The following is an 11540-nucleotide window of genomic DNA, read 5'->3' as shown; positions in this document are numbered from 1 at the left end:
TGCCTCTAGCCTTGAGCTCCCACCCAGGGCTAACCCTGACTTCCTCCTGAGGGACAGTGGTCCAGAGAGGCATGGAATCCAATCACCACCCTACAAACATAAGGCTCCTTCTTGAAGGCCCAGCCTACATCACTACTAACCTGTGTAAGGTAAGGCTCCTTCTTAAGTCTAGCCAAAGTTCTTCCTGCTGCAGATTATATTCATATTAAAGGGTCTATATTCCTAGAGCCTCACTGGTTCTGATACAATACACAATAGACTTTTCTTTTCTTTTTTTTCAAGACAAGGTTTCTCTGTGTAATAGTCCTAGCTGTCCTGGAACTTGCTTTGTAGATCAGACTGGCCTCGAACTCACAGAAGTCCACCTACCTCTGCCTCCCAAATGCTGGGATTAAAGGCATGCACCACTACTGCCTGGCCACAACAGACTTTTTTTTTTTTTTTTTTTTGATTTTTCGAGACAGGGTTTCTCTGTAGCTTTTGGTTCCTGTCCTGGAACTAGCTCTTGTAGACCAGGCTGGCCTTAAACTCACAGAGATTTGTCTGCCTCTGCCTCCCAAGTGCTGGGATTAAAGGCGTGCGCCACCACCGCCCAGAACAACAGACTTTTTTTAAAAATGTGCATGGGTGTTTTATTTGCATGTATGTCTGAGCTCTATGTGTGTGCCTGGTGCCCAGGAGGTCAGAAGAGAGCATTGGATCCCTAGGGACTGGAGTTACAGACAGTGGTGAGCTACCACGTGGGTGCTGGACACCAAACCTGAGTCCTTTGGAAGAGCAGCCAGTGCTCTCGACAACTGAGCCATCTCCGGCCCCACACAACAGACTTTACAAAATGTTTGTGGAGTGAACCAACCTTCTTCCATTTCCACCTGTCTTGTCTAGCCTGAACGATCGGTGTATTTCCAAGCCTTTAAACAGTATTGCTAAATAATACAGAGATTAATCACATCTTTCTAGAGTCTACAGTCCCTAACTGATGGATGGCTCTATCCACAAGCCTCTGGCCCCAAGCTCCCTGGGAGATTTCCAAGGGTAGCACAGTGTCCTGCCAATGGGATAAGAGGTTAGAACTCTGGGGGACTTCCTAGACAATAGCCAGGGGCATTCTGGGAGTTCTTGAGAGCTAGTCAGTGGGTAGGGGTCTGAGACGTGGGGTGGTGACCGGGGCAGGAGGGAGGCAAGGTCTGAAGGAATGTGGGGCCAGAGTGCCACCTAGCGGCTCCCTCACCTCTGCACACCCAGGCACTAGGCTAGGGCGCTTCAAGCATGCTACAAAGAAGGAAGGCAGAAGCAGGGTATCTGTTTCGGTGCTTTATTTACTCTGTTCCTCAGTCCGCTGTCCTCTTCCCGAGGATAAGAACACCAGAATGACCTGATCTGAGGTCACCCAGCCCGGACTGGAGCCCAGGGTTCCACAGCGACTCAGTCGGGGTAACTGTGAGACAATTGGTAGCTGGGCTCAAGGCTAGGCTCCTCGGGAAAGTTGGGTGAGCACGGGGAAAGAGCCTGCGGGACTGACAGAGAGGCTGAGAAGAGGAGGTTGAGTGCAGTGTCTGGGTTGTACCTACTCACTGGAATGGCAATTGCACCGTGTCCCACTGAGAGACTGACTACCTCAGGAGGCAGTTCAGGCGGGAAGGAGAAAGCCACAAGAGAAGCATGATGAAAAGGTACTTCACGCTTGGGAACAGCTGCCTCCAAAGCTAACAAAACCCCAGCGCAAGTCTGGAGCTAAGTCTCCAACCAGCGGCTCCAGTGTAGGGTTGCAGGCTCTGCTGTGGTCTGGGGGCAGTCACAGAATACTCCCCAGCAGGCTCCTATACACTCCATACCCAGGGCCTGTATTTGCATAAACAATTCAGCAGAGCCAACTTATGACCTTTTTGTAGCAAAAGTGGTACCAGTGCAGGGCCAAGTGCATGGCTCTCTCTCTCCTGTGAAGGGCACTCAAAGGCGCTAAAGAGCCAAGAGGGACCGCAGAACAGTGGGAGCACAGCCTCTAGGGTCACATAACTCCAGGGATCTTGAGCTGGTGTGTGCCTGGGTCATTTGCTGCGGCAGGTGCAGGGCTCAGCCATGGTGGTAGTGGTGGGGATGGCGGCTGTACTCTTCCCTGGGCCCCACAACTCTGGGGTTCCAGGAATGTTTCTCCTTCTTTTTTGACCTGTGGGGAGATAGGGAACGAGGCAGGAAAAGGCCTTTAGGAAACAACACCACTGAGATGAGAAAAGCCAACTGAGGCAGCTATAGGGAGAGACCTGTGCTCCCAGGGTGGATCCATTGGGGGAGACAGGAAGGGACCCTGTAGGTACAAGCACAGTGAGAAAAGGGGACCCCTCAGGACTACTGTAGCCCTTCATGGGAAGACAGGAAATATACTTAGAAGCCTTCTCTAAGGTCTGGGAATCAGAAATGAAGAGGAGGACTCCAGCTAGAGAACTCTACCATTCAGGGTCACAATGCATTCAAATCCCTCCCAGCTGTTAACAACCTCCCCATCCCCTCGCACTCCCTCTCCCTCTCCCGCCCCCCCCCCCTCTCTCTCTCACACACACACACACACACACACACACACACACACACAGATTCCCACACCTCTTCTTCAGTGCCTTGTCTCCGAAGAAGTGGCTGAAGATGAAATCCTCAAAGTCATCCACCTCATCATCATCACCCAGCTGTTTCAATGCCACCTCCTCCAGGCTGTCCTCCAGGGCATCCACAAAGTCCCGGAAGCGAAGACGATCGTGCCTGAAGATGCCATCTTCTCCAAAGTAGGCAGGTGAAAGGGGCAGCTCTTTGGTCAGTTGCCCAGCCCAGGGCAGCCTCGCCAAGTATGCTCTCAGCACCGAGGCCAGCTCCTGTTGCCGCACAGGGGCTAGCTCTACGCCAAAGAAGGCCAGGCCCTCCTGCCGAGCACAGTCAGCAATGCCTGAGCAACCCTGTGGGGGCCGGTACTTCCTTCTCAGCAGCTCCTCCCAGGAGGAGAGGGGGTCAGGACTATTGTCTTTCCCCCAAGAATGCTTCAGCCTTTCTCCAGAGTGGGTGTTCCCATTTTTTCTAGAGTGTACCTTGGGGTCCTGTCGCTTGCCATCTTTTCGCTTCCCCAGTTCTTCCACCCTGGGTTTGTCCTCTTTCCATCCCTTTGCTGGTTCCCTGTCCTCATCCCTCCAGCTCCTCCTCCTCTCCTGGCCAGACTCCTCCTTCCCATGCTTCCAGTGCTCAGCCTTCTGGTCCCTTGGCCCACCATGCCATTTCTCCTTTCTTCTCCACTCCCTGGAATTCTGCAAGTGGGGCTTCTTCTGGAACCCGGCCTCCGAGTCGTTGGCAGGAATGCCAGTGTTGTGACCCCAATTCTCTAGGTCTTGCAATGTCTGGGCCAACATGTGACCAAGTTCGTCCAGGCCAGCATGAGCTGGGGCTCCGTGGCCAGCATTCTGCAAGCCCCTCTGTAAGTCACTGTGCACAGTACCCAGCAACCGCCTCTGCCTTTGCAGTTCCTGCCTTAGGGCCTGGGCTTCAGCTTCTAGCTGCTTATGCTGCTCTGATAAGCTGGGGTCTGCCGCCTGCACCTTGTGGCCTTGCTCTGTGATGGTTTTGTCACCTGGGCGTCTACCCCAATTGAGACACACCCCATCTACACCCCGGACACAGGTAGCCTCTAGGCCTTGAAGTCGGGCCCTTAGCTGCTGTAGTTCTGACTCTAGGGCCTGATGAGAGGTCTTGCCCTGCTCCAGGGCCTCCCGGAGCCGGGCATTCTCCTCTTCTAGCCCCTGTGGCTGGTGCAACAGGCTCTGAAGCTCTTCTTTCTGAGCCTAGAATGTAGTTAGGAACAGAAGAAAAGAGGAGTCCTTGTCAGAGTGGCCACGATGCCTTCTACCCCAATTCTATTCTATTTGAGTGGGCAGGGGCTAGTTCTGTTGGGAGAGAGACCGCTTACTGTCTGCAGTGTCCTGGATTTGAGCCCCAGTGCTGCCTTGGACAGCCAGAGAGGCTGCGCCTCTTCTCCACCCTTAATCTGAGCCACTTCCTGAGATGGTTAAATTCCACCCAGCATCTATGTCCTTACACAAGCACATACTTTTGAGATCCACCACAGCCCACATCTAGCTCTCCCCGCCCCACTCCCACCTCCTGCATCTAGAGCGGGTACTGTCCATTGACTCTAGCACACGGCACATTCTTCAGATGTTCCGGGAAGATCCAGCCGTCAATCAGAGGTGGCCTGCTATGTAGGCAAGCACACCAGCCCTGCCAGTCCTCAGCAGGTGGGAGGGAAACAGAGAAAACACCTGACTACACCCTGACTACGGTGGTGAAAGGTGAGGCTCAAGGGTCAGACGAGCAGGGAAAACTTCTAGGGGAGCACCGCTAGGACATATGCCTGGTAAAGGTGGCCAGATGAACCCCTCCTTCTTGCCAGGGCCCACCTGCAGCTGGGCCTGCAGCAGTCGGATATCCTGGTTCTCCTTGGCCAACCTGTCCAGCAGAAGCCCCATGCTCTGCAGACTGGGACTACTGTCTGCTGGTACTGAGGCCTGCAGCTGCTCGAGCTCATCCTGAGGGCACAAGAGCAGCCAATCCATGCTTCCTCCCAGGCAGGGCAAGCCAGCCACTCCCCACCAGGCCCCACACACCTATGGAAAACCCATCCATACCTGCCTACTGCCCACAGTATCTACCAACTCGGTCTCTGGCCCGGTATCTGGAAAGACTTGCAACTCTGCTTCTTCCACGGAACCTGTGGGTAAGTGAACCTCTGAATCCGGGCCCATGACCTACAGAGCCCATCACACCTCTCTCAGTCACCCCTCCTTCCCTGAACATACACCATGGCTCACACATCTGCTGAGCTAAAGGGACAAACGTTATCCTGAACAGTTGACAAGGTCAACAACCAAGAAATAATATGCTTGCCTGAGGAGCACTCCCCATAGAGACTCCCATCACCACCACAGAGAGCCAGGACCTCTGCCTACTCCCCTGAACAGCTTACCTGGGGAGCACTCCCCATATAGACACCCATCACCATCCACAGAGAGCAAGCCAGGACCTCTGCCTACTCCCCTGAACAGCTTCCCTGGGGAGCAATCCCCATACAGACACCCATCACCACCCACAGAGAACAAGCCAGGACCTGTCTACTCACCAGTTTCAGGCTCCAACAGCGTACCTGAAGGTGAAGACAGTCTGATGAGGCCCTCAGGGAAGCAGAAGGAGGTAAGAAAGGCCAGGGTAGCAGACCGGAGGCCCTAGCCAGGAATACTACTCACCAGAGAACAAGAGGATCCCCAGGCCTAGAAGAACCAGGGCCCCCAGGAGACACATGTTGAGAGAGATGCCCAGCTCGCCTCCTACACCCTCGCCCTTGGCCTGGTCCTCCACCTCCACAGGTACAGGGTGGGCTGAGCTGGGCTCCCGGCCCCTCCGTCTCCTCACACCCTCGACATCCACATCAGTGTCATCGTCACTGCTGGAGCAGTGGTACTCTCTCCAGACTGGAGGAAGGGAAGGGGACAGGAGAGCAGTGAGGAGGAGGAGGACGGCACAAGAAGCCCAGCCCTGGTCACAGGGAAGGCACACCAACACTGCCCACTTCAGCCTGGGTACTGACTGACTGCCCCGTCCAATCTAAAGGAAAAAGACTGTCCTTTTGTCTACAAGTACAAGAGCCTCTTCCGTCCTGAAGCCATCCTCTCCTCCCCTCTCCATCCCACATCTCCACCTCATGGCCTCCATAGTCTTCTCTCTTCACAGTCTCTGCCTGACTCCTGCAGCTGCACCACCCCCCACCCCCGTGGCCCCAGGCCTGGACCTCTTCCTCCCCTCTCCTGTCACCTCTACCACTGCCTGGGACAGACCTTGGACTAGCCCCACTCTCTGTTGACGCCAAAGCTCCCTCCTGCCTGCTCTATGCTCAAAACTCTTCTCAAATGGCACCTCCAACTACATCCCTGCCTCTCCTGCATTCTTTTTTTGAGGGGGAGCAGGGAGAGTTTCAAGGCAGGATTTCTTTGTGTGTAGACCAGGCTGGCCTTGAACTCACAGAGATCCACCTGTCTTTGCCTCCCAAGTGTTGGGATTAAGGCACCACCAGAGCCTTGAACCCTCTCCCTCATTCCTACCTACCCCCTGACCAAGCCCCTCCCCCACCCCTTCTGGACCGGCTGAGTTGTGAGTCTTTCTGCATCCCTCGTGCTCTCGTTTTTCTCTTCTTACGAAGTCCCTGAGCCTCCCGCCTTCCCACAAAGGACTCTGGAAATGAAGGGTATGTTCTAGAACTGTGCTTCTCAACCCGTGGGCTGCAACCCTTTGGGGGTCAAATGACCTTTTCTCAGGGGTCATATATCAGATAGCCTGCCTGTCAGATATTTACATTATGATTCATAACAGTAACAAAATTACAGTTATGAAGTAGCAACAAAATAATTTTATTTATTTTTTTAAAGGTTTATTTATTACATATACACAGTGTTTTGCCTGCATGGTCACCTTCACACCAGATGAGGGCGCCAGATCTCATTACAGGTGGTTGTGAGCCACCATGTGGTGGCTGGGAATTGAACTCAGAACCTCTAGAAGAGCAGCCAGTGCTCTTAACCACTGAGCCATCTCTCCAGCCCCAATAAAATCTCTGTGAGTTCGAGACCAGCCTGGGCTACAGAGTGAGTTCCAGGACAGCCAGGGCTACACAGAGAAAAGTATGGCTGGGGTCACACAACATGAGGAACTATACTAAAGGGCTGCAGCTGTAGGAAGGCTGAGAACCAAGAAAAGAGGACACAATCCATCAGATGCAGACCGTCATTAAGGCGGCCTAACTCCCAAGCCTCAGTGTTCAGGGGTGAGAACAAGGAAAAGGGCAGAAGGTGCCAGGCTCGGGGCCTGGGCCTCCTCACATACTACTCAGTAGTGAGGCCTGTACCTTCTCCTTCACTTTCTAGTTATTTTTAGTTTTTGCTTGTTTGTGTTTGTTTTTGTTTTTTGGTTTGGTTTTTTTTTTTTTTTTTTTTTTTTTTTTTTTTGAGACAGGGTTTCTCTGTACTTTTGGAACCTGTCCTGGAACTTGTTCTATAGATCAGGCTGGCATTGAACTCACATAATCCTCCTGCCTCTGCCTCCCCTAGTGCAGGGATTAAAGGTGCACTGCCACCGCCTGGTTGACTTTTAAATTTTTCATGTGTTTATTTTATCAAATGTATGACTGCTTTGCCTGCATGTATTTCAGTGCACCATGTGATGCCCATGGAAGTCAGAATGGGGAATCAGGTTCACGGGAACTGGAGTTACAGATGGTTGTGAGCTGCCAAGTGGGTAAGTGGGTGCTGGAACTGAGCGCAGGTCCTCTGGAAGGACAGCCAGTGCTCTCAACTGCTGAGCCATCCCTCCACCGCCCCTTCCCACACTTTCTAAAAAGGTGGAAAACAGGAGGCAAGAAGGGTACTGACCTGTTCTGGAACTCGCGGGCAGGTTCTGTGGAGGACTCTCATTCTCCAGCTCCTGTGTGTCTGGTCCCAGGCTTGTTACCACAGGAGTCTCCTCCTGCAAATCTTCCTGGACCAGTGTGTCTCCAGGGCCCTCCATTCCAGCATCATCACATTCCAGAGTGCCCTGATGTGGGTATAGCTATGAGAAGTGCTCTCCCCACTTTCCTCCAGCCCCAGTGACGTACCTCACCTTGGCCTTAGTCTCCTCAGGCAGTTCATTCTGGGGCGCTTCCTTCTGGGCAAGTGTCCCTGTGGTGGAAGGGGAAGCCCAGAAAAGCCATGGACCTAAAGTGAAGCTCACTGTAGCCCTGTAGCGCCCACAGGCCCCAACCACTTCGGACTGTCGGAGCTCATAAACAGAGATTAGCAAGCAAATAGCCTAAGTGATGGCCCTCGCCCCAACTAAAAGGAGGCCCCCAAAGACAGAAGACGGTTTATACGCTACCCTCCACAAGGCCCTATTACCTTCTCCATCCAAGGTCCCAGCTAGTTCTTTGTCATCTGCCTTGGAGGGGTCCAAAAGGGCCTGGGAGGCTCCCTCAGATTCTGGGTCCATCCTGGGTTCTGGGCCCAGAGTCTCCACCGGCAAATTCTATTGGGAGGGAGGTGAATACTAGGATACTTTGTCGGGACAGCAGATCAGAACAGTACCCTGATGGAGCAGAGGGGCTAGCCACCCTCAGACACCTCAGACCAGACCTCAAAAACTATGGTCTGTACCACCCTGGAGCTAGATCCAAAGTGTCTCTTCCACTCAGCAGCTCCCTAACCTTCCTCACTGCTCCAGCGGCCAGGTTTCCATGAAATCGCAGCCCTGAGCAAGGATCTGGGACCAGGGGATTAGCAGACCTGACAGAGGTTAATGGTACCTGGTGTCCTTACCCCTATCATCAGTGCTGCCCTCCCCATGAGCCAAAAACCCAATCCAGACCCAGACCAGGGGTACAGTTACGTTCTCACTGGCACCCCCGAAGCTGTCCTTGCTTCTGCCCAACCACACATCCATCTTCTGAGTTCTCTGCCCTTTCCCATCGGCCTATGCTGCCCTGACAGCTATCTCTAACAGCTACTGGCAGAAGCCTAAGTTCCCCCAGCCACAGGCAGCCTGACCCCATGGTGCTGGCTCACAGCCTGGCCCTTTAGCTCTGACTACTCAGCTTGGCCGACTTTTCTCCGCATATAACTCCTTGGCACCTCATCTAGGGCTCCGCTCTTCCTCCAGGAATAATTCTTTGTTTTAATCTCTCCTCTCCCTCTGCTGTGTGTGTGCCTGCACTGACGTATGCACCAGGCATGCATGCATACAACAGTATGAGTGCAGAGGCAAGAAGTCAACCTCAGCCAGGTGTTACAGCACCCTTTAATCCCAGCTCTCAGGAGGCAGAGGCAGATGAATCTCTGCAAACTTCAGGCCAGCCTGATCTACATAGCAAGTTCCAGGTCAGCCAGTGCTACAGTACAGCAAGACTGTCTCAAAGAAAAGAGATAACTTGGGAACCGGCCCTTAACTTCCACCTCTTTTGGGATGAATCTCTTTACTCTCTGCTGTGGCTGCAGATTAGCTGGCCCTTGGGCTCTAAGGATTCTCCTGTTTCCAACTCCTGTCACGTCATAGGAGCAGCACCAAGATCACAAACCTGTCCTACCATGTCCAATGTTAGTGTGTTTGTGGGATCTGAACTCAGGGTCTCACGTTTATATGGGAAGTGCTTTACCGACTGAGCCATCTGCCCAACCCTCCAAAAATGAGTAGATGATAGATAGGCAGACAGACAGACAGACAGATAGAAAGGTCTCAGATTCACAGAGAGCCACCTGCCTGTGCCTCCTGAGAGCTGTTAAAAGTATGCACCACATGGGAGAGATGGCTCAGCAGTTAAGAGCACAAATTGCTCTTCCAGAGGACCTGAGTTCAATTCCCAGCACCCACATGGTGACTGACAACCATCTGTAATGGGATCTGATTCCTTCTTCTTGTGTTCTGGAAGGCAGGTCACTCATATACATAAAATAAATATTTTTTAAAAAGTATGCACCACCATACCCGGCTCAAGAATAATTTTGGCCTCAGTATATTTCTTTGCAAGTCACAAATCACAGTTTTCTCAGGGTCACCCCTGCAAGGCAAGGATTACAATTCTGTTTTTTTGTGGAGGGTGGACAGGTAAAACCTGGCCCAGGTCCCCAGATGTCAGCAAAGGCACCATGACAGGAGACCAGGGTTGACTGAGCACAGAGCCTATTTCACTCTCTCTTTCTCTCTTTTTTCTTTCTCTCTCTCTGTTTCAGGGTTTCTCTGTAGTTTTGGAGCCTGTCCTGGAACTAGCTCTGTAGACCAGGCTGGTCTCGAACTCACAGAGAATCGCCTGCCTCTGCCTCCTGAGTGCTGGGATTAAAGGCGTGCACCACCATCGCCCAGCTACAGAGCCTATTTCAGTCCCTGACAGTGAGCACTGGTCCTTGTGCCGGGCTCCAGAGTCATTGCTGAGGTCAACTCCTCATCCCCTCTGGGTTCCTAAAGAGCACCTCAAACTCAACATGTCTAAATGGAGTTCTGTGTCCTCTCTAGCTATTGTTTTGATTGTTATTTATTTTTAGTTAATTTATTGATACAAGGTTTCAATTTCTATCCCTGCTATTTAGCCAAAGGATAATCCTGAACTCCCTTGGGACCACAGCTTGCTCCACCATGCCTAGTTCCTCCTAGTGGTCCTAAGGCAGTCTCTGAGATCCCTCTGACTCAATCCTCAGCACACCTCTCTAGCTTCTAGTCCCCAACAAAACAGCCATCCTCCCTTTTTGGTGGCATTAGGAGCCCTCTGGTTTCCTGCCACCTGGAAGGCTGCAAGAGCTTTGGAAGCATTGTCCCCCCTCCCACCCAGCTACACAGAGGCTTGGTCCCCTGCACTTGGCACTGAGTGTTGGGCTACTCTCCAGCTCAGCAGCTCTGCACGGTTGGCTCACTAGGAGACACCTCTGCTGGCTAATTCTATGTCAACTGGGTACAGGCTAGAGTGATCTGGGAGGACCCCAACTGAGGAAACGCCTCCAGGCCAGACTGTAGGCAAACCTGTAGAGCTTTTTCTTAATTAGTGATTGAGGGTGAAGGCCCAGCCCATTGTGGGTGGGCCCATCCTTGGGTGGGTAGTCCTGAGTTCTATAAGAAAGCTGGCTGAGGGGCTGGAGAGATGGTTCAGTGGTTAAGAGCACTGCCTGCTCTTCCAGAGGTCATGAGTTCAATTCCCAGCAACCACACGATGGCTCACAACCATCTGTAATGAGATCTGGTGTCCTCTTCTAGCACGTGGACACACATGGAAGCAGAATGTTGTATACACAATAAATAAATAAGTCTTTAAAAAAAAAAAAAGCATCAGCTCCTGCCTTTCAGGTTCCAGCCCTGACTTCCCTCAGTGATGGAAGGCTACCTGAAGTATAAGCTGAAATAAACCCTTTTGTCCCCAGGTTGCTTTGGTCATGGTGTTTCTTCACAACCACAGCAACCCTAAGACAAGAGCTGAGGCGTCATCCACCCCTTCCGGGGCTCCTAGGCATTTTGACATGGACTATAGAGGTCTCCTCCTTACCCTAAAGCTCTTCAGTCTCCTCAACATGGCTTCCCTTGTCATCTCATGACCTTACTCTTGCCGGTAGCTCTCTCAGCTTACCCATCTGGTTCCTTCTTCCCAGGTGTGGCCCAAGCCCCAATACCAGGTCTCCTCCCTGCCACTGGAGCCCGTGAGAGCCTCCAGAGGCAATGCAAATGACCATGGGTACCAATAAAACAGGACAGATCCAGAAAGCAGTGCCGGGAGCCAAACCAAACCAGACTGTCTCAGAGGCCCTGATGAAAGGCCAAAGGAAACTTTAGTTTTATGGCTATGAGCAGCCTTGGCAAGACTGGTCTAGGGAGCCGGGCGGTGGTGGCGCACGCCTTTAATCCCAGCACTTGGGACGCAGAGGTAGGCGGATCTCTGTGAGTTTGAGACCAGGCTGGTCTACAAGAGCTAGTTCCAGGACAGGCTCCAAAACCACAGAGAAACCCTGTCTCGA

General features: G+C 52.5%; 1 protein-coding gene across 8 annotated transcripts in view; it reads right to left on the bottom strand.

Moving 5' to 3' along the window:
* Nucleotides 1-1294: 1294 nt before the first annotated feature.
* The window catches only part of Pbxip1 (PBX homeobox interacting protein 1), a 19151-nt gene continuing 8905 nt past the window's right edge, over nt 1295-11540 (bottom strand). For 6 of the 8 annotated variants that reach the window (XM_026789313.1, XM_005367186.3, XM_005367187.2 and 3 more), the window contains exons 3-11: nt 7953-8079; nt 7678-7736; nt 7449-7611; nt 5274-5498; nt 5150-5173; nt 4659-4741; nt 4431-4559; nt 2599-3815; nt 1295-2167 (exon numbers count right to left, since the gene is read on the bottom strand). In XM_026789313.1, the coding sequence (XP_026645114.1) occupies nt 2074-2167; nt 2599-3815; nt 4431-4559; nt 4659-4741; nt 5150-5173; nt 5274-5498; nt 7449-7611; nt 7678-7736; nt 7953-8079 (2121 nt within the window). In that variant the 3' untranslated portion in view covers nt 1295-2073. The remainder of the gene's footprint in view (nt 2168-2598; nt 3816-4430; nt 4560-4658; nt 4742-5149; nt 5174-5273; nt 5499-7448; nt 7612-7677; nt 7737-7952; nt 8080-11540) is intronic. The other 2 variants (XM_026789318.1, XM_005367188.3) reach the window with 2 other exon arrangements.

The sequence above is a fragment of the Microtus ochrogaster genome, unplaced genomic scaffold, assembly GCF_000317375.1.
Source record: "Microtus ochrogaster isolate Prairie Vole_2 unplaced genomic scaffold, MicOch1.0 UNK16, whole genome shotgun sequence".
NCBI lineage: Eukaryota > Metazoa > Chordata > Mammalia > Rodentia > Cricetidae > Microtus > Microtus ochrogaster.
Note: the sequence above shows the minus strand (reverse complement) of the source record. Positions and strands in the feature narration are given on the sequence as shown.